This window comes from Sander lucioperca, chromosome 20 (assembly GCF_008315115.2).
Source record: "Sander lucioperca isolate FBNREF2018 chromosome 20, SLUC_FBN_1.2, whole genome shotgun sequence".
In the NCBI taxonomy this organism is placed as follows: Eukaryota; Metazoa; Chordata; class Actinopteri; order Perciformes; family Percidae; genus Sander; species Sander lucioperca.
The window spans coordinates 29,153,699-29,180,314 of NC_050192.1; the positions used below are offsets into that span (position 1 = coordinate 29,153,699).

The following is a 26,616-nucleotide window of genomic DNA, read 5'->3' on the forward strand; positions in this document are numbered from 1 at the left end:
CTCAGCTCTCTTCATTTTTAAGTGAAAATAATGTCTTGGACAATTTTCAGTCTGGTACACAATAGCACAGAAACAGCACTTCTTAAAGTGCTAAATGATTTGTTGCTGTTCTGTGACGGAGGAAATTGTGCTATTTTACTCTTGCTGGACCTTAGTGCTGCATTTGACATTGTTGATCATGCCATCTTGTTGGATCTCCTTCAGCATAAGGTAGGGATCCAGGCTGTTGCTCTACAGTGGTTCAATTCCTATTTAAAAAATAGAACCTTTTCTGTTGAAATAGGAAATATCTCCTCCTCTTTGGCAGCGATTACATGTGGTGTACCTCAAGGTTCGATTTTAGGGCCAATTTTATTCTCTTTGTACATGCTCCCATTGGGCTCCATTTTTCACAAACATAACATATCTTATCACTGTTATGCTGATGACACACAGCTGTACCTGCCTCTAAAAACAGATGATACCAACTCTTTAAAGTCCCTTTTCACTGCCTGAAAGACATTAAGTGCTGGATGGCTAACAACTTTCTCCAACTTAATGAGAGTAAAACGGAAGTCACGTTGTTTGGCCCCCCAATTTCAGCTGACGATCTTTAGTATAATTTGGGGACTTTAGCCCCAAATGTGTGCCCTTTTGCCAGAAATCTAGGTTTCATCTTTGACCCAGCATTACAATTTGACAAACAAATTAGTTCTGTTGTTAAATGTAGCTTTTTTCATCTTAGGACTATTGCTAAACTAAAGTCCTTTCTCTGTCGTAAGGACTTGGAGACTGTTATTTATGCTCTTATTTCGTCTCGTATTGACTACTGCAATTCCTTGTATTCTGGGATTTGCCAGTCATCTTTTTCACGTCTGCAGCTTGTTCAGAATGCGGCTACTAGATTGTTGACTGGTACCAGAAGGAGGGATCATATCTCCCCGATATTGGCTTCTCTACACTGGTTAACGGTCAAATATAAAATCGATTTTAAGCATGGATTGGCCCCTTTATATTGCTGATCTCCTTACCCTACATCATTCCTCAAGATACCTAAGATCGTCTTATCAGTTCCTTTTAGCTATTCCACAGTCTCGGATGAAAACAAAGGGTGATCGTGCCTTCTCTGTTGTGGCCCAGAGACTCTGGAACAAACTTCCTATTCATATTAGGCCCTCCTCTACTGCTGAGATCTTTATGTCTCGTCTTAAAACACATTTTTATTCTTTGGCGTATGATTTAGTTTAGGGACATTTGTATAGAAGTGTGTTGTTTGTATGATGTTCATTGTGTCTATATTTTTTATTGTCTTCCTTTGTTTTTATAACACAATATAACTTTGTACAGCACTTTATTCAGCCTAGATTGGTTTTAAATGTGCTCTATAAATAAATTGACTTGACTTGACACACATATACACACACACACACACACACACACACACACACACACACACACACACACACACACACACACACACACTGGTGGTCGAGGCTGCCATACAAGGTGCCACCTGCTCATCAGATAAACATTCACTGGTTTACACACCAATGACCGCTCTACCCCCTGAGCCACAGCCGCCCAATGTAAATTATGTCAAATAAATGAACTACACATCATTAGTAATAAAAATAAGTCTGCTACATGAGTTATATTAGTAATATTGGCAAGTCAGACTAAGCATGAAGGTATTGAAAAAAATCTGTTATTTTTTCTTTTTTTTAACTTTATTTTGTAGCATGTTAGGCCTTTATTTTTGAAAGGACAGCTTAGACATGAAAGGGGAGAGAGGGGGGGAATGACATGCAGCAAAGGGCCACAGGCTGGAACCGAACCCGCAGCCGCTGCGTCGAGGACTGAGCCTCTGTATATGGGTACACGCTCTACCAGGTGAGCTACAGTTTTGTGTTATTTAAACAGTAGTCTCGCATTGCCAGACCTATCCACGGTGCTATTTCAGATAGTGGAAGAGAATGTGGTTATGTGGTCAAGGGGTGCCAGCCAGGTTTCTCTCCCAGCATTTAAGATTTCTCATTTCATTTAAAGTTATGTTGTGTTTTATGTCATTTGTAGTTTTTGGTTAGAATATTTAAATCAAACTCCACAAGGGTGCACATAAATTAAAAAATACACCCTTTAATTAAATGACCTTAAACCCAGCAATAGCAACACAACACACAATTTAAGTGGCAAAATCAAATGTTGATTATATTTATAGGTATTTATTTTTATAGAATATTTATAGGTTATAGGAATATTTATAGACCTATTTATAGGTCAAAATCCCACAGTCCCATAGGGGTGTGCATCTCTCCGATACGGTTCAGGGACAATGCATTTTAATATGGAACAATTCAGCGTGATTCAATGTTGAATCGATTCTGTGCTATTCGATGAGATACGATTCCATCTGATATACAGTTAATATTAATTTCATGGAAACACATTAATTTTCCGTTGTAAATTAAAATAAGCCAATTCTATAAAAGAAGCATTGCCTACCTTCAAATAAATATGTATTGTGTAAAAAGTGACCAGGGAATAGCAAAGATAGGACATGCTGTATAGTATACAGTATAATAATAACTTATATGGTATAACTTCAACTTAATTAGCTAGCCACTTATAATCCAATAACATCCACATCAGCTCCATGTTAAATGAAACCGCCTCCTTGCTACTGTAATCTTAGAGACAGTAACTCAAACATAGGTCCACAGCCATTGGGAGCACTCCAATAATAATCATATACAGTATTACGTGAGTAAACATCAACACAATAATACTGCGGCTTGATGACTTTTATGCTAATGTCGTATATTCTAAATGAACATCTTAGAACATATAAACGTAAATATAGACTTAACACACCCATATACATATCTATATATATTTATACCAGTCTACTCAAAGGTTTAGGAACGCACACATGGATGGATGACTCACAGACCGCAGCTAGTACAATTCACAATATCCACTATGTAACGTTATTCCTCTCAGCCACTTTCACCACTAACTCCCAAAACAAAAAACCTACCGCAGCATCCGGTAGGGCTGGACACGAATATTCCACTATTCAGATAGTCGTTCGTTGGGTAGGTATTCAATTTTGGGATTTGAATATTCACTTTTTTGTTGTTTTCTTTTTCGTTCAATACTGTAATATCCGAATCCTCAAAAAATGAAAAGAAAATGAAATAAAATGAACCCTGAAAAAAATGTGTGTCCATTCACTAACATTCACCGTGTTTTTTTGTCGGGATTAAGCAGCTAAATGTCCTCTAGCCGCTGGCTAGTTTCCGCAGCACTATTCCGTTCGTCTCAGACAACTGAATGGACAGATGGAGTTTAATAGTGTGTTCACTCACTAATTAATTTGAATCACGTTTACTGAGGAAAAAAACTTGACTGATGCAGATCTTTTTATATTAAAAGCCTTTTTAGCCGCTTGGTTTTTTTTAATATACAACATCTGTGCAGGAAGTGTTGAGTTAATTCACAGTAGCTTAACACTAATATATGTGAATGTTTATCTGATGAGCAGGTGGCACCTTGTACGGTAGCCTCGGCCACAGTGTCTGAAAAGCGCTATATAAATACAGTCCATTTTATATTTACATCACTAAACAAGTACAAGCTGGTGAATCATATTTTTATGTATGGATAACTTTGATTATTGATTATGTCCATATCATTGTCCTCTGAAGAATCAGCTGAATCAGGAATCAGGTGGCACCTTGTATGGCAGCCTTGACCGTGTGTGTGTGTGTGTGTGTGTGTGTGTGTGTGTGTGTGTGTGTGTGTGTGTGTGTGTGTGTGTAGCTGGTGGTACTGTGTGAACTAGCAGGATACTGGGACTCTACAGCAGTGATACTCAACTTGCGGGCCTTGCTGGGTGACTTGCTGATCATTTTCTAAATCAGGCCTGATGCCAGAGTGCATAAAAAGGCATCAAATTAGAGCCTGTGTATAAAAAAAGTGCAAGGGGAAAGTTCAAAGGTCCAGCCTAAGCCCTACATGTCCTCAAATCCAATTTGAATTTCAAAGAAAAATAAGTTAGGGGCCTTTTTAAATAATACATAACAAATAATAATTATTTTTTTTGTTTAATTAATTCATTTAAATAATTAATTTAATTGGCCCTTGGCCTCCTGTCATTTTGCAAATGTGGCCCCTGGGCAAAGCAGATATACCTTTTTTCACTCCTACGTCTAGAGCAGGGGTGGCCAACCAGTTAGGTATAAAGAGCCACAAAAAAAACCCGCACCATAGCAAAAAGCCACACAACACATGCACGTCCACACTACAACAGCAACAGTGTCTTCCAGATCTAATGACGGTTATAATACATAGCAGTTTTCATAGTTTTTTTTCTCACTTAGATTGACTCAGTGGGAAACCTGACAGTCTTTGTTATCCAAAATCCTTTTCAGGTCTTGCTTGAACTCGGTTGTGGCCACTCGACAAACTCTCTCACTCATTTGTCACTAAAGGGGCTTTCAAACAATCTGATTCAGCAGTGAAAGGGTTAACGAGGAAGGTGCTCTGTGGCCGCTGTTTTTCCTCAGGTTGCAGAATCTGTCCTCAAAACTCTGCTGCATTATTTTCCATTTTAAAATAATTGGCAAATGTATTGGCAGATGCATTCAAATGTGTTTTTTTTTTTACTTATCTGAAATACTGTATGTTTCAGAAAAGTTAAAAACAACAATCAACCAATGACACAGCCCCCAGCCACACAGGAAGAGCCTCACAGGAGCAGGCAAAGAGCCGCATACGGCTCAAGAGCCACAGGTTCGCCACCCCTGGTCTAGAGAATATGAACAGTTTTTTCCAAAAATTGGATAGAAACACACACACACACACACACACACACTTCTCTCTCCCCTGTGTATTTCACCCTCAGTAGAAGTATTTTTAGCCTGACTACTGCTGGAGCAGCCTCGGCTAACAACTTCTGTCACTGTGTTATGTGTGTGGCCATATGGGGCTCTAAAGACACAGACACACATATATGTACACACACACACATATATCAGGCATTTGCTTATTGTGTTTTTTATTATGTAAGCAGTTGGACATGCTGCCTGGGCTGTGTGGGAGCCTCACCTCAGCGCTGTGATTGTGCCAGCAAAGACCATGTAGCCCATCTGTTCTGTCCATTCACATGACCCACGTAAAAAATCCTCTCCTCTCCAACATCTTTTCAGAAATATGACATAATATCAACTGAGCCCAATGGCTAAAAGTTGCACCAAACAGCAACTCTAGGCAGTGTTCAGACAATGTGACACGCTGCCTCTTCAAAGTCCCTTTTTAAATGAGCAACATATAAAGTGGGCAGCACCATCAGACCTGTCACTGCTGCTAGCTACAGCAACCAAGAAGCTCATCATCTCATAATGGGAATAAGTGTCTGTTTTACCAAAAGCTTAAATTGACTTATGTTAATCATTTTTCCATCCATTTTGTGTCGCTTATCTGGGTCTAATTATTGGGGAGGTACTGAAAAAACCTGATGTATTAATAATTCGAGGCCACATCGTCACCAACGGATTTTACATTGTACTTTCATACAGCATGAGCGAGAAACGGGCATTGAAGTGCATTCCAGGTATTAAAGGATATTAAAAGGGTCTATGTGGGTAAAATCATCAAGGTAAGGTTAGAGGATAGAGCTACACATTTGAAAGTTGTTTAAAACTGCTATATAAGAGCAACGCTATTGGCTGTAGAGCCTTATTCGTATAGATTGACCGTCGAAGTTCATCAATTTCTTACCATCAACCATCGTAAACAGTCGCACGCACACACGTACACGCCCACTCGATACTGTATTAACTTCACAAGCTTGCGTATCAGTTCGTCTGAAGGAATAGCTCAGTGCATAGTCTATGTGAGTGAGAGAGAGAGAGAGAGAATGATGTGGATTGGCTCAGAGCAGACAGCTGTTGGCGATCTGGGCAAAGGAGAAATTAACAGTAAAGAAGTCTTGTGGTAGTAAATGTACAGTGTAGGTTACAGTATGTCCATTAATAAACACTACAGCTCCTTAAGACCCAGTAAATTCCACATGGCCTACTTCAAAACATTGCAAGGGTGAATCGTTAAGTTTATTTGTTGTCCCAGGCCAAATATTATCTGTATGGATTGAAATGTATTGATAGTATATTTTAGCACGTAGGCGACTGCATTCATGAATGCGGGGGTGTGTTTGTGTGTACAGTACCTTCCCACCTCCAAAAAAAATAGGTCTTCCCCTAAAACCACAGTGTAATTTCAACACTGGAATTTAACTTGCATGTAATGTTTTTTGTGTAAATATATCGAACATTGAATGACAAAATGAAATGTTGTCTAAATTACCTAAATATTATTAATAACATTTGCAGTCCAAAAAAACACAGTGAAAAAAGTACATTTCAGACAGTACAACCTACTTGAAATGGAATGGAGGCCGATTCCTACCAGGAAAAAATAAATAAATAAAGTTATGAATAAAAAAATTTAAATACAAAAGATATGAGATATTCAGGAAATTAGCTGAGAAAAGTGAGGTGAGAAGATGGATATCAATCTCATGTGCATGAAGTACTTAGACAGTCAGAAAGTGGTTAGCCTAGCTCGGTTGGAGAGCCTGGCTCTGTCCAAATAAAAAAAAAAAAAAAAAACACCTACAGTACCGCCACCTATAAATCTCTGTGACTAACTTTTTTTTGTTTAATCTGTATACAACCAGAATTATAGAAATTACAATTTGTGGTTTTAACGGTCAATTATGGTAATCTACCATCCCGCAAGTATTTATTGTATGTGCAGCATCTCCACTTGTTGCCTGGCACATTGTAGTTCTCTGTGATAAGCAAAGGCAACTGAACTTGCTATAAAATACTCAAAGGCGTTCCGCCTCTCATCCAAAAGGCTTCTTCTGTTCTGACTGACGAGCGGCAAGTTCCAGATATTTAGCCTCCGGTGGCTCGTGTCACCTGAGGGTCTTGAGTCACATGGGAGTCGTTTGGAGTTGTTGGGCGTCGTAGGGAGTCGTTTGGATTCGTTGGGAGTTGTAAGGAGTAGTTAGGAGTCATTGGGAGTCGTAGATAGTCGTAGGAAGACGTTAGGAGTAGTATAAAGTCGTTGGGAGTAGTAGAAAGTCGTTGGGAGTCGTTGGCACATCCAGTCAAAGCACCTCATAGTGATACGTAACTCTGAACCAAACTGTTTTTCACCCAAGAAATAGTTTGAGAATGTAGCTTTCCCCTGAAACCAGGTCTTTACCTGTGCTGTGAGAGTTAACCAGAGATTCATCATTCTACCAACATTTGTCAAAATCCAGTGAGTTTTGAAGGGAAACAACACTGATGTGTAATTCCTACACCACCCACGGTTCTGTTTTGTGAAACAGAAATAGAAATATAGAATATTTTCATTATTAATTAATCAGCATATTATTTTGTTGATTAACCCATTACTTGTTTTATCTTTAAAATATCAAAAAATATTTCACAAAATGCCTATCACAATTTCCTAAAGCACAAGATGATATATTCAAATGGTTTATTTTATTCTTTTTTCAAAGATATTCAACTCAAGGAAAAGTATGCTTTTAAGCATATAGTGTCCACAAATATAAACAGTCAGCGCAAAGTGTAATTTGTGTTTTACATCTTCTATCCTCTTCTCTCCTCTCGTTTCCTCCTCTTCTCTCTCTTGTTTCCTCTCCTATCCTCTCCTCTCTTGTTTCCTTCCCTTCTTGTTTCCTCCTCTCCTCTTCTCAGTTTTATTCTTGTCTTGAATTTGTCTGCTACATTTTCACAGCTCTCATTAAATCAATGTAAGATGTATTTCTGGCTGCTGCTGTCACCTCTGTACTCACTAGAAAACTGAATGTGAGTGTGTGAAACTACAAGACCCATTAAGTTGATTTTATGCAGTTAAAACAGCACCACAGATGCCTGCCAACTTAACTTCTCTCTTTCCCTCTGTCATCCTCTTTCCTTTTTTCGGTCAGAATCCGACCCAGGTTGGCACGGCCCTCCAGGTCTTCTATAACCTGGGCAGTCTACGAGAGACCATCAGTTCTGTAGTGGGGGGCTACAAGACCACCATACAGGACAACATCACTAGTGCTCTGGACATCAAGGGCCTGACACAGCCCACCAACCCTAGAGGTAAGACCCAAGGAGGATGGTTCTTACAGAATTTTTGCTTATACAGTACACACAGAGCGACACTCACACACTGGATACATTGCCCTCGTTTCTAAAAGGCAAAAGACAATGACATTTTATAATTTTCCAAAATAGATTATTATACCATGGCCACAGAGAATAGTCAATTCTGGCTGGAAGGCGTGTGCTATTTTTATGTCTCTGATGTAGCGACACATCATTGTTCTAATTAATGCGCACAATACTTTAAGATAACCAGCCCTGATCAGGCTAAGGTTTTTCCCCCTGGCATTTTCAGGACTATTTTTGAGGATTATATCACTAATAAAATGTGAAATTACCACACACAAAAAATGTGTAATGTTTTTTGTTTGTTTTTTTAACAAAAAGTCAGGTGATTCTATATTTTTTCACAATTCACAAAATCATAAAAAGACCCAAACCAGTGAATGTATCTACTAACAAGTATTGTGTGTGTATCACAGCCTGATATATCTTCTTCTTGTGCCATAGAGCTCCATTGTTGATAAAAACTGAGTGGGAGGATATAAGAGCAAGTATTATTTAAAAACGTGACGGGACTACTTTCTTTACATGTTACTCCAGGCTCAAGTTATTATCTAAGATAACACCCAGAGTTTTTTTAGCTGACTTTATGTTGGGAATGAGGGGACAAGGGAGTGGCTGTATTTGTTTTGAGACGTGTTCTGGGCCAATGGAAAGAGCTTCTGTCTTGTCAGAATTACATTTTAGGAGGTTTTGAGACATCCTGCATTTTATGTCATGTAAGCAGCTATGTAGGGCTAATTTCCTGGTGTCAGGAGGTTTAAATGACAGGTACAGCTGTGTATCATCCGCGTAGCTACAGAATGAGATGATGTGATGAGATGGATTAACACGTATCCCAAGGGTAACATGTACATGGTAAACAGAACTGGTCCCAAGATTGATCCTTGTGGTATTCCATGTTCCATGTTCCAAGTCTGAGCAGTACATAAAGTAAATTCCCCCAACAGAAACCAAACATTTCCTGTTGGCTAAGACGAGGAAAACCAGTCCATGACAGTTCCAGTGATACACGCCCACTGCTTTAGTCTGTCTATAAGGATGAAATAGGAAACGCTACTATGAAAAAAATTAAGAATTTTGTCACAGTCAGCTGGAGAAGAAACGTCCGCAGTAGCGAGAGGAGAGTTTACAAGCTGATTGATAGTATTAGACAAGATTCTCGGGTTATGCTGGTCCCTGGCTTCCTTTACCTTGTAATTGTATAAAGTAAGTAGTTCTTTGAGCATCAAATAATGCACCAGCAATTTACTGGATGTTCAGCCTTTCTACAGGTTCTTTTGAGGCTACAAATTTCCTTATACATCCATGGGGTTATTTTGACAGTGGATGTAAGTAAGTTTTGAAAGGAGCAACCACGTCCAGTGTAGATAGGCATATCTGATTAAAGCAAGGCAGCCCAGTTTGGGGCCCGCATGCCAAGTTTGGCCTATGCTCCCTTTGTTTTGGCCTGCCATGGCATTTGACATGCTCATGCTTATTCTCCTTATTAAATCCTAACCATAGTGACTCTGAAACATACATTTTGTGCAGCTAAAAAGTACTTAATCTGCGTTGTACGGCAATGTAAAGCACAGTACTGTTAAACTTCCCAATAATTACATACCTATGTTTTATCTAAGAAGAATTACAATAATTACGGTATTCTTCAACATCACAGTTATTTTTGGCCCGTGGCCTTCAATTCAGATACATTTCATTTCATGTGAAAGAATTTGGGCACCTCTGGATTAAAGGCTAATAAATGGTCATTTGTAATAGAAAAAATGGCCAAATTTTCACTAGCTGTGTTAAAAAGTAAAGAGAAGGACTGAGCTGCTTCTTATTGAGAACACAGAACTGTAGCATTTGCTTTTTATGGTAGCTTGGTGAACTGTATGGTCAGAAACAGTAAAAAAAAAAAAAATGGAGAGACTGTCTAGATTCAAACCAAGTGTGAATTATAGGTCTAGTGTGTATCCACAGTTGCGGGTTGGATCGTGCACACGTTGGACAACATTGTAGGACTCGTTAACATGTAGAAACTCTGTTGTAGCACAACTTGAGGTGTTGTCAACATGAAAGTTAAAATCCCCAACGATCATAATTTTGTCCTACTTAATAACCACAGAGGCTAAGAATTCAGACAATTCTGTAAGAAACACAAGGTTAAAAGTGGGGTGTTGATAAATCACAATACAGAGAACTAGAATTAATTAATTAAAAAAACTCATTCCCTCAACATTTGCTATTTTTTTTACAGAAATAAGGCTGCACTTAAAATTATTTTGGAAAATGACAGCAGGGTCTCCTCCATGGCCACTTGCCCTAGGGGAGCTGAAGAATTCATAATTTGGTAGACCCAGTTTTTAAATGGCTGTGATCACCAGTATGAAACAGTGGGTTTGGAGCGGACCACGGAGGGTAGGAAAGTTGGGAAGAATTGAGAGATGGATTAACACATTGTTGGTTTTGGTATTTTCCTTGGATTTGATGACGATAACAAAAATATAGAATAACACCAGTCTTCTGCTATGAAATTAGCAATTGAATAAATGTATCACAGTCTGAGGCATGACAGAAAAGCTCCTCTTATTGGCTCCTGCAATTGTACGAAGAATCATAAATGCTTTTTTGTGTCAGCTGTTAAGTTGGGAAATGGTATGAATCATATCACATATCAACAAACAAACAAAAAGCTTACACATAGTGAATTTGTCCCCTAAGGTGCACCAGGCAGAGCAGTGCTGCCGACACCTGGCAACACAGCAGCTTTCCGTGCTGCTCTGTGGACCAACCTGGAGAAACTGATGGACCAGATATGTGCTGCGTGCAAACAGGTACACACTCCCTGAGACCCATTTTTAAGCACATTAAAAACAAAAGCAGTCAGCAGCACTGATGAGATAGAAATAACATTTCCACATATTTTCCAGGTGCAACATTTGCAGAAGGTCCTGATGAAGAAGAGAGACCCTGTAACTCATGTGTGCTTCATCGATGAGATCATCAAGGTCGGTGGGCAACCCTGCTCTGGTTTTGGTATAAGAGTAATATTTATAGCTGCAATCAGGACAACAGTCACACGGCTCCAGTCTGGCCACAGAGTTATTAAATAATAGAAAATACAAGTTTTAGTATGAATTAATTTTCAGTTTTCTCACAATCAATGTAAAATATCCGCACACATTCATGCCTGCTGTCTCCTCTAAGTCTAGTACATCTAGTACACATTACACTACTATACATGACAGCTTAATTATATGACCAGACCAGTACTTCTAGGCAGGAATAATACTACCTTACCCCAGGTTTTTATATATGTTTTCATTTTATGAAGCACAACTTTATGGAGCTAAAAGAGTCTCAATAAAGATAAATGCACACACTACATTCACATATGCACACACAGGATTCATACATGCACACACATGATTCATAAATACACACACAGGATACACAAATGCGCACAAAATTCACAAATACACAAAATTTAAAAAGCACAGAAGATTCACAAATGCATACAAAATTCAGAAATGCACACACAATTCATAAATGCACACACAATTCATAAATGCACACAAAATTCAGAAATGCAAACATTTACAAATGCACACAAGATTCAGAAATGCACAGGACAAGATTCAGAAATGTATTTCTGATGCACACACAAATATATCTTTATTTACAAATTGCTTGCGGTCTGTGAACTTCACTGCATTTGTGTGTGAATTTTGAGACTGCCCTGACTTGGCTCGACACACAAATACCTTTTTTTAAACAGGGAATGATCTGCAACCAATCAGATATCTCCTTTGTTTTAGCCAATCACAAGAACGCACCCCACGTGGGGGATTCAGAGTGATAGAGAAAGACTAGTCTGTCAAGGTGTACTTGATTGGTCGAACTTATAAGTCACGCCCACTGCCAACTCGGAACTTGCAGACGGAGCATCAACGGGACATTTTTAACAATTTTCACCTTCTTATTCATCATTAAATTCACTTCTGACAACATTTTAGGCGAGAAATCAACTATGTAGAGGTCAAATATGGGCCGTTTTACGAAAATTGATGGCTAATTGCAAATTTTGTCCGACTGTGTGTCGGGAGTTCAGCGGCCGGTGCTGCCTCGCCGCCCTTCACAGACCCCGGCCTGCTGGGAGGTATATGGAACTCCGTCACGGCTGGCAGCCCACGGTACTCCATACCCGCGTAAAGTCACCATTTTTTGGGTTAATGGACTACCAAATGCCGCTGCCCTGTCAGAGCTCCAGGGCCTGCAGCTCCCCTCTTCCTGCTAAATGTGTCCCGCTGTGTGTGAGTGAGGAGAGCGCGGTCAGTGAGCTTGTTACGCCCGCAATCTCTTACCACAGGTTCCAGTTAATCTTATAATGGATATGTGTGTTGAGTTATTTAAACAAACGATCATGGAAATAAACGCCTCTTGTCCGCGATTCTCATTGATAGAGCCTGCGGCTGGATGGAGCTCTATCAATGAGAGCTAGCTAGCCTCCTCTTAGACCTCTGAAACGAAACCCCTAATGTTCACAAAAAAGCATTACATTGAAATCGGACACCATAGTTAGCTTTATAAGACCTTGGGGTAGATGTTCTATAAGTGGCATGACAAAATTCAAACTGTAAATATACGAAAATTATGCCAAAAGTGTAGCAACGATCTTTCCCATAGGATTAAATGGGACACATAGCTAGCCTAGCTAGCAGCTCCTCCTAAGGAGACCCCTAATGTTCACAAAAATGTATTAAATTGAAATTGGACACCATAGTTAGCTTTATAAGACCTTGGGGTAGCTATTTTATAAATGACGTGACGAAATTCAAACTGTAAATATACGAAAGTTATGCTGGCAGCCAGCCAGCTCCGGAGCTCTGCGGAGCCCCGAGCCTCGTTCGTCCAATAACCGAGAAACGGTGACTTTCACTGGGTATGGAGTTTGCCACTTTCTCGTCAGCCTGTGTGGAGCTCCTAAAGTTGAGCAAAACATTACGTGAATAACTACGAGAATGGATGACTCCACCCACATTCATATAGCGCTGTGTGAACGCGTTCATGTGATTGGCTTATAAGTAAACAATCCCCCACGTGGGGTGCATTCTTGTGATTGGCTAAAACAAGGGAGATATCTGATTGGTTGTAGATCTGTTTAAAAAAAGGCATTTGTGTGTCGAGCCAAGTCAGGGGAGTCTCAAAATTTACACACAAATGCAGTGAAGTTCACAGACCGCAAGCAGTTTGTAAATCAAGATATATTTGTGTGTGCATCAGAAAAACATTTCTGAATCTTGTCCTGTGCATTTCTGAATCTTGTGTGCATTTGTAAATGTTGTTTGCATTTCTGAATTTTGTGCATTTATGAATTTTGTATGCATTTGTGAATCTTCTGTGCTTTTTAAATTTTGTGTGTGTATTTGTGAATTTTGTGCGCATTTGTGTATCCTGTGTGTGTATTTATGAATCATGTGTGTGCATGTATGAATCCTGTGTGTGCATATGTGAATGTAGTGTGTGCATTTATCTTTGAGACTCTTTTAGCTCCATACAACTTTGTTAGACAATGTATGCACTATTTAAACTAAAATAGCTTTCAGTATCAAATTAGTTTTAATGAAAATGTTCAAATGAAGAAGGTTGCTTTCACATTTTAGAATGCATTGTTTTAAACAGACATCTTATAAACTGAAACATGGAGGATACAAGCTCGATGTTGGAAGCAAAAGCTTCATAGTCACTTGGCAAGTGTCCATTATACCTAAAACATTATTAATAGTCAACTCATAACAGAAGTTATCACTGGAATTCGTACAAATTAATTAGACAAATTAGAAATTTAAACTTTTAACAGGCATTTAACATATCTGTGCTGTCACTGTCACTGTTGGGGCTAAAGCTCACAAGTTTGAAAATATTGTATTTAGGGCTGGTTACCGAATTTAATACTTTTTAGGCACCGACCGAATTGCCTCTAAAGTATCGAGCATCAAAAATGCCTTGTCATTCAATACCCAATTTCAATACCTAAGGAGTAAATCTCATCAGCGTCAGTGAGCCAATCAGCATGCAGCATACTTCTACCAAGATCTAATAATGTCTGTGATTGGCTGTCTCATTACACGTCGTAGAGACACGCAGGAAAAACTCTACGATACACAGAGACACAGGGGATCATGTAGTAGGAGCTGAGAAATATATAAAAAGATTTGTGTTGTAATGTGTAATGTTGTAATTTATTTTTGTTTTATAAAACTGGTATCAAAAAAAGTATTGTTTAGGAACCGGTATTGAAGTCACAGTATCGGTACTGGCAGGGAGCGATTTGATTTTTTTTTTTTTTTATTATTATCATGCACAAAGGAACAAAACATGCAAGAATTAAATCCCCCTTTCAATACCATGGATAGCCATGGATATCCACTCGGTCAGCCTTAAATATGCACTTCAATATCCAATGGAAAATAATCTCAGAATGAAATAGCACAACGTGGTGTCATCATAAAATACAGCGCTTTCAAGCCGGAGAAAAAAGTTCACTTCCTGGAGAAAACAAAATACTTTGACCCAGGAAACGCTCGTTCATTCCTCGGGAGTGTTTTAATCCAAACCACCATCTTTTTCCTAAACTTAACGAGTTGTTTTGGTGCCTAAGTTTAACTATCATCGCCACATGACGCTCACTTCTTCTGTCTAAACTCTACTACCACGGCCCCTGAAAGGACCGTCATCTGGCGGTGCCTGTAGCCGGCTCACAGTCACCTGTTGGCGGCTAAACAACTGCTGCTGGTAGCCGGCGTCCTGGAGCTCTGTAGAGGCTAAATACAACCAGCAACTGCTGCTCAGATTTTATCGTTCTATGGCACTATAGACTGTTCACCTTACAGCCTTTAACTTAGTTTAAAATCTAAGTACAGGCTTTTCTGAATTTGAACCAATTTCCTTGGCTTCTTGAGTAAGGTTGTAATTGTGGCATGATTACAACCTGCTCACTGGATCCTCTGCCTTCTTGGGTTGTCAAAGAGCTATGGCCTACATTAGGACCTTATGTTTTATTGATCTTAAACTCTTCCCTCATCACTGGAGTCTTTCCAGCTTGCTTCAAAACTGCTGTGGTTAAACCCCTACTAAAGAAGCCGAGCTTGGATGTAGACTCCATGACCAATTATAGACCTGTTTCAAACCTTGCTTTCCTGTCAAAAGTGTTTGAGAAAGTGGTCTCAACTCAGCTTTTAAATTATTTGTCACTAAATAAGCTATTTGAGCCATTTCAGTCTGCTTTTCAGGTAGATCATTCCACAGAAACAGCATTTACAAAAGTGGTGAATGACTTGCTACTGTCTATAGATTCGGGGTCAACAAGTGTTTTATTGCTGTTAGATCTTAGCGCTGCTTTCGACACAGTGACCACTGTATATTATTGGATAGACTTGAGAATTTCTTTGGCATCTCAGGACAAATTCTAGAGTGGTTAAGATCATACCTGTTAGAAAGATTTCAATATGTTTTATATGACAACATTTTTTCGGAGTCCTGTGCCGTCAAGCACGGGTATCCCCAGGGGTCTGTACTGGGTCCATTGCTTTTTTCACTTTACCTATCCCCGTTGGGTCAGATTTTCCATTCTTTTGGGATTGATTTTCATTGCTATGCTGACGATATGCAGCTGAATATGCCACTAGGTGTAGGAAGCGAGTCTAACACAGCTAAACTTGAGGACTGTCTTGCAGCTGTTAAGAGCTGGTTATCAACAAATTTCTTGTTGCTAAATTCTGCTAAGACAGAAATGATGGTTATCGGACCAGAAAAACTAGGTCATCTTTTTGATCACATTACTTTGTCTCTCGATGATTGTGTAATCAATCGTAGAGACCAAGTTAAGAATCTTGGTGTGCTTTTTGATCAGACACTTTCTTTTGGTTTACATATAAAGGAGGTGACCAGAGTTGCTTTTTTCCATCTTATAAACATCTCTAAGATCAGATCAATACTGTCGTTTAAGGACTCTGAGGTCCTCATTCATGCCTTTGTGTCATCCAGGCTAGATTATTGTAATGTCCTTCTGTCGGGTCTGCCAAAGAAAAGTCTTCGGAGTCTGCAGTTGGTTCAGAATGCTGCAGCTCGTGTTCTGACCGGAGCCTCTAGATATGAACATATTACACCAGTGTTATCCTCTCTCCATTGGCTCCCGGTTCATGCCAGAGCAGACTTTAAGGTGTTGCTGCTAACCTATAAAATATTAAATGGCAGCGCACCGTTGTATCTTAACGACCTAGTGAACCCTTATGTGCCTGCTCGAGCCCTGCGTTCTCAGGGGACGGGTCTTCTGAGTGTCCCAAGGGTTAAAAAGAAGACAACTGGTGAACGGGCCTTTGCTTTTCGTGCACCGACATTGTGGAACAGTTTACCTCTGGACATTAAAGCAAAGCTAAAGACCCATCCGTTTACTGTTGTGTATGAGGCCTAATTTCTTTGTATGTTTTTCTGAGAATCCGAGTGTGTGTTTATTTTAGTCATTAGAAATGTTTTTAAACTGTATTTTCTATGCTCTGTACAGCACTTTGATTTGAAAGCGCTTTATAAATAAATGTATTATTATTATTATTATTATTATTATTATTATTAAAATACTTCTATTTTAGGTATATAATGGTCTATTGGTAAAAGTAGATGATCACTTGGGGGGGGGGGGGTCATTTTGTCCCCACCGGGGGTAAAAAAAATTCAGCAGAGGCAGGGATATGTAGACCAGAACAGGGGAAATTTTGGGTACTGGTATTGAATATTTGTGTACGATATCAAGCCCTAATTGTATTAAGATGAAACATCGGAAATTTCTTTGAAAAAAAATCTGAGCGAGCCTTTTAAGGCAATGTAGTGCAATTTGTGGTGAAATACTTAAGAATCATGAAATTGCTTTCACAATTTTGATGAATGTACTTTTTTGGAAATGGGAAGATGGCAAGAAAGCAGCAGGCTCCCAGCCCACAGGCCAGTCACTTAATAGTACTAGTAGTATCAATAGTAATCATGGCAGCCATTAACACATTATCATGACTATCATCAGCGTCTCACTGTCTTACCTCCACAGAAACCTAGTTGTACAAATCAGAGCGTGAGACTGTTACTATGGAAACAAAGCTCTCACCAATTACCCAGAGACGGAGGTGTGAGTTTGAGACCTAATGACATGTCTAAATGCAAGGCTCCGCAGCAGGGCAGCTGCACTATCACTCTGCCATGTGTCCAGAGAAGAACGACTGAATAAACACATTGTTCTACTGTCAGCGGTCACATCTTAAAGTAGCTGCATCAAAATAAATATATTTACACTGGAGAAGGAGATAAAGAGAAGCACCTGAGATGAGCTCTAACTCATTATGAGGAAGACAATATTATTATATAGTCGGTAGTGTTGTGTAGCATAAATACACCCACCCATCCCCAGGGATTTTTTTATGCCTAGTTACACAGGTCAGTACTGTACGCTCCTGTGCACTTTTTCTCTCCTCAGTCCGGGTATCATTTGTTTTGTCCTCGCCTTGATCCTGGTTTCTTCATGTAATAGGAATTAAGTCACCGCCCACTCATTCTACAGGGAGAGACAGACTCTGGTGGACAGACCTGGAGAAGATCATTCCTACTTTATTTCCTCCTGGTTTGAATATTGTAGTTTCCGTCATTCAGCTCTCAGCAGGAGAAAGATCTCATGTGCTACTGCTCATGCAGAACACGCTCCGAGAGATAAGACTGTATTACTCTAGTCCCTGCTGCCAGGCTCTGGTTTCCTGTCAGTTTCACTACATTTTCGGATGTTAATGCTGGTTGTGAGAGTAGTGTGTACATGAACAATGTTTACATCAAACTGAAATTTGGGGATCAATGTTTACGGAAAAGCCTCACAGTATTATTCACAGTGTCTATTATAACGGCAACTTGTGCTCTAAAAGTAACTATATAACAGGCTTCTTTTAGCGCATTCAAAGAAAAGTTTTGGTCGACACCACGTGGTGCTATAGTGTGATCAGACGCTGGCTTAAAAACTCAGATTTGTTAAGTCTAAAAGCTGCTTAATTTCTTGCTTTAAGGTCTGAGCCCTCATCTGTAGTTATTCTAAATTAGTGTTTTTATTCTTATTCTTACATTGATGTAGTTATTGTAAAACTATTTTAGACAAGAGTTTTTATAATAAAATAGTTAATTATTCTGTTTTGTTCTGAAGCAACCATACATGCCATAAAGAATGTGAATAGCTGAACATTCCAGTCAAATGTTATTCACAAGCTACATTTACATTGTTATGTTTTGGTACTTAAGCAGAGTTTTGAGCCAAAAGCGTGCATGTTTTTTTATCTCCAATAGAAGAACTAATCTCCGTTTAAACTAACACGCCCAAACTAGAGCTTAGATCGGCCCAAAAAATCAAGCCCGAACCTGCCCGAGCACGTTGTGTCCGAGCCCGGCCCGGCCTGACACATTAACTGTAATTATGAGCCCGAGCCCGATTTAAACCCGACAATTTTTTAATACGTGGGCCGTTATAACTGATGTTCTCAACTACAATTCAGAGTTGTTTGAACTGCAGAAATCTGTTTAGAAGAATACAACAAGGACGAAGCTGTAAACTGCTGTTAGTTTAGAATGGAACGGATCGCAAGTGGATCCGAATGAAGAAACGTAAAAAAAAGAGAAACAATGATGAACAACATATTGTTGTCACTGCCCACGACTTGTTTAAACTGCCTCCATACCTCCGACTTTCCTCCACACTTGCTCAAAGTTAATTCTCCTGTTTTTCTTTTTTTCTTTACATCTTCAAGCTCCCAGTGTGATGCGTGCGAGAGGAGGAGACTCCTCGCGTGACACGTGCTGCATTTTGTAACTGCAGCCTAACTTTTGTACACATTTGTTACTTTTATATAGCCTATATATATATTTATAATAGTTCTGATTATGGCATAGCTATCTCCCCACCCAAATAGGATAATAAGGTAATGGATATTAAAAAAAAAAATTGCTTGATCAAGGGTCCGGCCCGGGCCCGGCCCGAGGATGTGGTGGAAAAATAACGACCCAGGCCCGACCCGAGGTCCGGTCGGGCTCGGGTTGGGCCCGGGCTTGGGCCGAGAATCTAAACTCTAGCCCAAACCTCATATCTCATCAACATTCTGGTATACTGGGCATAAACAGGAGGCAGCATGTATACTCCGCCCACTTCTGGTAGTTGCTATGGTAACGTTAGTAGCTTAGTCTCAGAGAACGAGACAACATGACCCATTTAGGCTGCGAAATATTGGCGTCAGTGTCTGTGTTGCCAAAGGTCTCCGTTTGCTGCCGTTGAGACTGAAACACAACCCCGCAGATTCCAAACCAAAACGGGTCAGAAGTGTTTCCTAATGTCTCCGGTTTAGGGGCTCGGAAACGCCAGAGCAGGGGGAATGAGAGGGGGAAACGTTGCAAAAGATATTCGTTTATAAACCAAAATGCAGCAATGTACTGTAAATGTAGCCTTACATGACATTTTAAAAGCATTACTCTGCCTCTACAACAGACTTCACTCTTCTGGTTTCAGTCTTTCCTCTAGATGTTAAAACTGGCTGCAGATATTTTCCCATTCAGGCCCAAGAGCATGACCACTCAAGTTCTTCCACATCAAACTGGGAAAAGCATTTCTTAATGGAGCAGGCTTTGTGCACAGGGGTATCATGTTACAACAGAAAAGGGATACACTGTTGATACAGAGATGGAAGCACAGGATTTTCTGAAACATCATGGTGTGCAGTAGCATTATGATTCTCCTTCATTGGAACTAACAAGCCCCACACCAAAAGCTGTCTTTTCTGTTCTTTTCTATTTCACTCACATGCAGTCGGTCCATCAAGAAAGAAAAATGGAGTCACACATATTTGTGAAAGTGTAGAAACTGACGATGTGGTGAAATGATTGATAGAATTAGTCTAAATCCACAACGTTCCACTTCCGGCGTTGCTCCATTGCCACCGGTAATTCCGCCGGATGTCCCTCATTTCGGCCGGATATCTGTCCCCTTCCTCTTTCTTTGTGTTGGCGTTCTAACCTCTGGTGGATTTATGAGGACTATGGTTAACTGCTCCTCAGATCTCTGCAGGGTAAATCCAGACAGCTAGCTAGACTATCTGTCCAATCTGAATTTTCTGTTACACAACTAAAACTACTTTTGATGTTCCACCAAAACAAGTTCCTTCCCGAGGCTATTTAGCAGAGGCACCGTTGCTCCGCTCGGCGCTTAGCACCGCCCAAGACGATTGTGATTGGTTTAAAGAAATGCTGAAAATGCTCCTGGAATGCTGTGTGCAGTAGTCAGACCTTTCTCCACAGCGCTTTGGAGGAAGGTCTGGCAAAGCGACACTAGAGGAGAATACACAGACACACATGTCCAATCCCATTAAATAATTAAAGAACTTTCCTTCAGGCTCAGTGTGTTGAACTGTGAGTGTGTGTTTGTGTACTGCTCTTTTCTTCTCTATTAATAGTTACACAGAGCTGTTTTCCACAGGCTTTGAGTTTGGTATGGCTAATATTTTATGAAGGATGTCTGCACTAACTACCACAGTAATAGCAGTATTAATGATGATTGTGATGTATAGTGGTTATTTTAATTACCTTATTAAATATTGTGATTGCAGCAATTAAGGATTATTTGTCTCAATTTCAAAATTATTGTTTTATTGCACTTCTGCACATCAACACAAATTTCAGTTAGTTCACAAAAGATTCATTTTCTAGAGCGTTAACTTCAGCTATTATTGTTTTGTAATTTTCAAATCATAAAAAATCATTGCTGTGTTGTTTTGGAGTGCAGCTACCATCCTGAGACCACGTCAGTTTGGTTTACAACACAAAACAACCAAATGCTCTCTGCTTGTATCACCACCTCAACTGCTAATTTCCTTCCATTCATATCTGCATTCAGATGTTTGAAGCCAGTCTGCAAGTCTCTTTTTTTGGGGTACAAAAGGGATCAATTTATTACATCTCCAAAATGTTCAAAAGTTTGAGAAATGTGAAAGAAAATTGAATGCTTGTTCATAGGACCATCATCAGCACAACTTCAATAGACGTATTACTTAAAGAAACTTAAATAGGCAATTAGACAGAAGGTGTTTCCTATCAACTCACCAGGTCATGTCACTCACAAAGCAAGGATACACCATAATTCTTGTTTTTCTATTCTCTCTTCCTGATGACAGGATGGTCAGCCTGATATCCTCTACACCTTCTGGAATGATGTAACCAAGACACTTAGTGAGGAGTTTCACAGAGCAACTGAAGGTAAGACTGCTAAAGCTGCCAATTCAAAGGGAAGATGAATTATTCAGAGAGTTCAAATCTTTAAAAGGTCTCTAAGACTAGCAGTTTATAGCTGCTTCACCAGCAACAGCACAAACAAATAGTGGGAGGTCTCATTTAGAAAGCCATAATCATCAGGCTGTGACAAGAGCTCAGTTATCAGCAGGAAATCAATGGGGCTGCAAGTAATAGAAGGCCTGTTGATCATGGAGCTATCAGAGCACACAGCAGTCTTATTGAACCAGTGTTGGCCTGTTGTACAACCTTAGTTTGTATTAAAGCAAAATTGTGTAAGAATTGGTGTTTTTTTTGTGATTTGGCGGCCCTGCAGTCCCAGAGTGCAAATTACTTATACACCGCTGCCGTAAATATGGATTTTAAACCAGCTCTGTGTCATTTTCATGTGGACAGGGTGTTTAGATGAACACGGTTCGGATTCCCTGATGGGTGATGGGTTTCCCGTCATCCGGCGGATCTTGGCAGACCGCCGCTGCTCTGCTGCGTCAGGACCTCCGTGCACTCGCGCCACGGAGGGAAGCCAAACACCCTCTGCCCACACTAACATGACATAGAGCTGGATTTAAATCAGCAAAAAATTGTTTTTAAAGCTACAGTTGGTAGCTTTTATAAAGAAATATGTTTTTGTCATACTTACAGCTCAAACTGTCATTATATTCTACTTGAGAAAGATAATGGAGACTTGATAATTCGGACTGTAGCTGGTTGGGAATATGTGAGAAATGCAGTCGGATGCTCTGATGATATCTTCAATAGATTTATTGACAGCAGGCAGATAATTGTCTTTGTGTGGTTCTACAGAAATACAAGTGAAAAGAACATATCAGCATACAAGTACAGACAACAGTGCTGACAGGATGCAATCATTAAGGCTAGTTAATGATGATTATATACCTAACTTAATTAACTAGCTGCTTATACCAAATAACCAAACCAAATAACCACAATTATATACATCAGCTCCTTATTAGATTAAACATTCTTGTTGCTGTTGTCTCAGTAACAGCAACTCAAAACATAGTTCCATCTTACCTAACCATTGTGAAAACTCCAATAATTAGTACATTAATAAAAGTACACACAAGCACAATATTAGTATAATACTAAGCATTAACATGCAGCTGGCTAACTTTATGCTAACATACTGCATTTTAACGGAATATCCCAGAACATACAACATCAATATAAACCTAAGGTCCCTAACACACACATGCACGGATGACGACACAGACGACAACTATACACTTTAGAAATATCTACGATGCTTTTCTCTCGGCCACTCTCACCACTAACTCAAAAACTACACTTATCAGCCGGCGCATGCAGGTGTCCTCTCCGCAACCCCAAAACAAAGGCGCTGATTGGCTGATCCCCGCCACCCAAATTGTTGAGACATAAGTCTGATTTTGCATCCACGCATTCCAACATCTTTTTCTTTTCTGCTATTGCTAAAGTCCAACATGAAAACAAATGAGAGTGTGTGCATCCAAAAGCTAAGTCAGTTGTAGCACACAGGCATCATTAAGAGAAAATGGTCATTGTTAAGCTAAGTGCCTCTCAGGAATTGAACAATTTGGAACAGGTTCTAAATGGGAGCTGATTGTTGTTTCATCTCCCTAATCATCCCTCTCTTGTTCCTCCATCTCACCGGAGTCTCTCTGCAATCAATTGTGAAATAAAGCAACAAATAAAATGCCATTACCCCTTTTCAAAGAAATTTAAAAAATATATAAATGAGCATAGGTCGTATGAGTGAATCTTTCTAAGAGTAGGGAAAAAGAAAGACTTAATAATGCTAATGACGACATCTCGCTCTCTCTCTCTCTCTCTCTCTCTCTCTCTCTCACTCACTCACTCACACACACACACACACACACACACACACACACACACACACACTCAAATCATTATGAAGGCGTCTCAGTAGAGAGTTGTCTGATTACACAGAATAACAAAGTGAGAACAAGAGAGGCGGATTTGGCTTCTTGCTAACATACTAACTGGCACTTTACTGAAGTGTGTGTGTGGGTGGTTTGGTGTGTGTGGGTGTGTGTGTGTGTGTGTGTGTGTGTGTGTGTACGCAAGCTGTGTGCTAAAGATATTCTGGAACCAAAATAAATAAGCAAAAGGATGACATACTTGCTTGTTAATATGTGAGTAATATAGAGGCTTTAATATATGATTACTGATTGTCCTCAGTTTCCATTTTCTCTTTCCAAAGTTAAAAAATACACCTACACATCTAAAGCTCACTGATTAACACATTTAGTTATCATATCTACTCAGTATCTCGTGTTTAATCCGTCCACAGCAATGGAAAACCAACTTTTGTGGTTTAAGGGGGAGTTGCACTATTTCTTGCTGATAAAGGTCAGGTGCAGTGACTGTGTACGGCTTCCAAGAGTCTTGTCATTGCAGTGAGGTCGCCAGGTTTGGTACCATCATATCTGGCAACCTACTGGAGACACTGTACAGAAGTGCTGGGTTGATGGAAACAAATATTGTTTGAAACAAGTTGTTCCAGCACCTTAGTCCTCCTAAAACCACAAATTGTAGCTTTTTCAAATTTCTGTTGGTGTATGTATCCAACACACAAGATGCAATGCGTTAATCATTAAGCTGTAGGGTTAGCCAGTCCAATATAGGGCTATACATAGACCATTTCAATGATACATTGTGGTTATTTTTCATATTTGATTTTGCTAACATGATGTGATGTTACTGCACAAGCTGCGTGGACGAAAACAACATTTAAACAATTTTAGGCACTATTTTGTCTAGAAGTGGAATATACATGGTTGGTCTAAATCAGGTCTATAGCCAAACCGTTGAAATGACGGCAATTGGTTGTTGTCAGTCACGTGTGTTTGTTTGTGATGTCACCATTATGGTGGTATAACTACAGTAAGCTACAGCAAGCGGTACAATAAACAACACCAGTAATAATGTTACCCAACCCATTAAATCGTCAAACTGAAGAGGCAAAATATGAGAATACCATATCGAGACAAACTCAGCAAACATTCAATTTGGCTTGGTTATTTGGCTAAATTGTCCACTTACAACATAGATCCATCATTAACAACATCGATCCGAGTGCTGCTGACCTGGTGTTCTGACGATTCAGTATTATGACATCTTTATTTATGTTTTTGATAACAAACAGGGATGAGTGTACTTAGATATTCTAAAACTCTATTCTAAAAATAAAAAAAAATTGATAATTTTTGTTACAAGTGCTCTAAATAGCCTGTCTGTTTGGGAGCCAAATCATGGTGCATAGACTGTGTCAAAGAAATTAAACTAACTTTGCTTTCATGATGGAATATCAAGCATCTCACAAGCTGCGTGGGCAAACACTTAATTTAACGTACTTCAATACCATTTGGTCTAGGTTTGACTAGGTTACACAAAGCCATACTAAATCGGGGCTATATCTAGCTGAGAAGTTGAATTCAATTAAATTTTATTTATTGTATCAAATCATAACAAGAGTTATCTCAAGACACTTTACAGATAGAGTAGGTCTAGACCACACTCTATAATTTACAAAGACCCAACAATTCCAGTAATTCCCAATTGAAATGACCTCTATTGCTTGCTGGGTACTAACTTTTTAAAGCCAAACTCTTCCTTACTACCCACAACGAGCACAAGCCCACAGGAACATCGTCACTCTGCCATTTCAACTCAAATTGTGTAAGATTGTCAACTAACTTAAACACTAATAGCGTTACCGCTGGCAAAATACCTCTGCTAATTATATCCATGCTTTAATGTTACTTTATAACCACGGTGGTAATGTCAAGCGACTAAGCCTGTTTGGAAATGAATACCTCCACATAAGTGTTAATTTCATTAACGATAATAAAGACGTAATATGTTCGTCAACAACCTTTTTTCCATGACGGGATGGCACTGCCGTCATGGAACTCAACTGTGATGATATCAACAATATTATTATGGACGAAAAAGACGAGACTAAATTGTTGTAAAATGAGCTAAATGTGGCTAAAACTAGCAAGCATTTTGAAGGACTAAGACTAAATCTTACATAGCTTTCAAAATGAACACTGCTCCTCTGAGTGTATTTCACTGAGTGTTTCTGAGCCGTTAACCTGGGTGTGTTTTTTAGGGGGGGATTGGGTGATTTAGGGGCCCCAGGCAAACAGCGCTTGGCTTTACTTTTCACCATTTCTCTTACTGGGAATGTTGGTATTGGCAGTGGTAGAAGAAGTACTCAAAATTGTTTTCTATTTTATAGTTTAACTATACCGCACAGTACAGGTCCTGCATTCAAATGTTTACTTCAAGTGAAAAGAGAGGCATTATATCAGCACAATTACATATATTTAACGTCTGTTCAAGGTGGAGCTTTCAACTCTAATACAATGCTGAATAGTTTAATAAATAATAATGCATCATATTCTTTGCGTTCTGCACTAAACCCATCTGCCCTCCTTTCTCTTATACTAAACAGCTATTTTGTATATATTTATTTCTGTATATATTTATTTCTTACTAATATTTTATATGTTTGTTTGTTTGTTTGTGTATGCACCTATCGCCAAGGCAAGTTGTTGGGTTGCTTAGGGCTCCTTCTGTAACTTATTTCTGGGTACAATGGTTTTGGAGGAAGCTAAGCAACAATACCACAGGCCAAGCAATCAGCCTGTTCCAAACAGGCACGTTTTGAGCGGGCCCTGCACTAGTTGTATGTATAAGCAGGTTCCTCACTGCCTGTGTGTGTGCCGTTTTTTTTCTCTTTAGCTTCGTCCTTCCTAAAGCAGGCGTTTGAAGGAGAGTTTCCTAAGCTGTTGCGACTGTACAACGAGCTGTGGCGCCGCCTGCAGCAGTACAGCGCCAGCCTCCAGGGGGCGCTAACAAGCAGCGGAGGAATGGACGCGTCTCTGGACATCACCACCACAGACACAGACAGTCAGGACCTCTTCACACATGGGAAACAGGACTACAAGTGAGCCGACACAAAGACCGCAACACAATCAGAGTCACTTCAGAGTGTGATCACACCTGCAGGCTATTTTGTTTGGTGTGAAGAAGTTTA

At 39.6% G+C, this 26,616-nt stretch overlaps 1 protein-coding gene across 1 annotated transcript in view; it reads left to right on the plus strand.

Annotated features, from left to right (window-relative positions):
- cog5 (component of oligomeric golgi complex 5) overlaps positions 1-26,616 on the plus strand; it is a 99,000-nt gene that overhangs the window by 54,276 nt on the left and 18,108 nt on the right. The window contains exons 8-12 of the mRNA XM_031288170.2: positions 7,988-8,147; positions 10,920-11,032; positions 11,129-11,206; positions 21,434-21,515; positions 26,322-26,526. Coding sequence (XP_031144030.1) covers positions 7,988-8,147; positions 10,920-11,032; positions 11,129-11,206; positions 21,434-21,515; positions 26,322-26,526 — 638 coding nt within the window. The remainder of the gene's footprint in view (positions 1-7,987; positions 8,148-10,919; positions 11,033-11,128; positions 11,207-21,433; positions 21,516-26,321; positions 26,527-26,616) is intronic.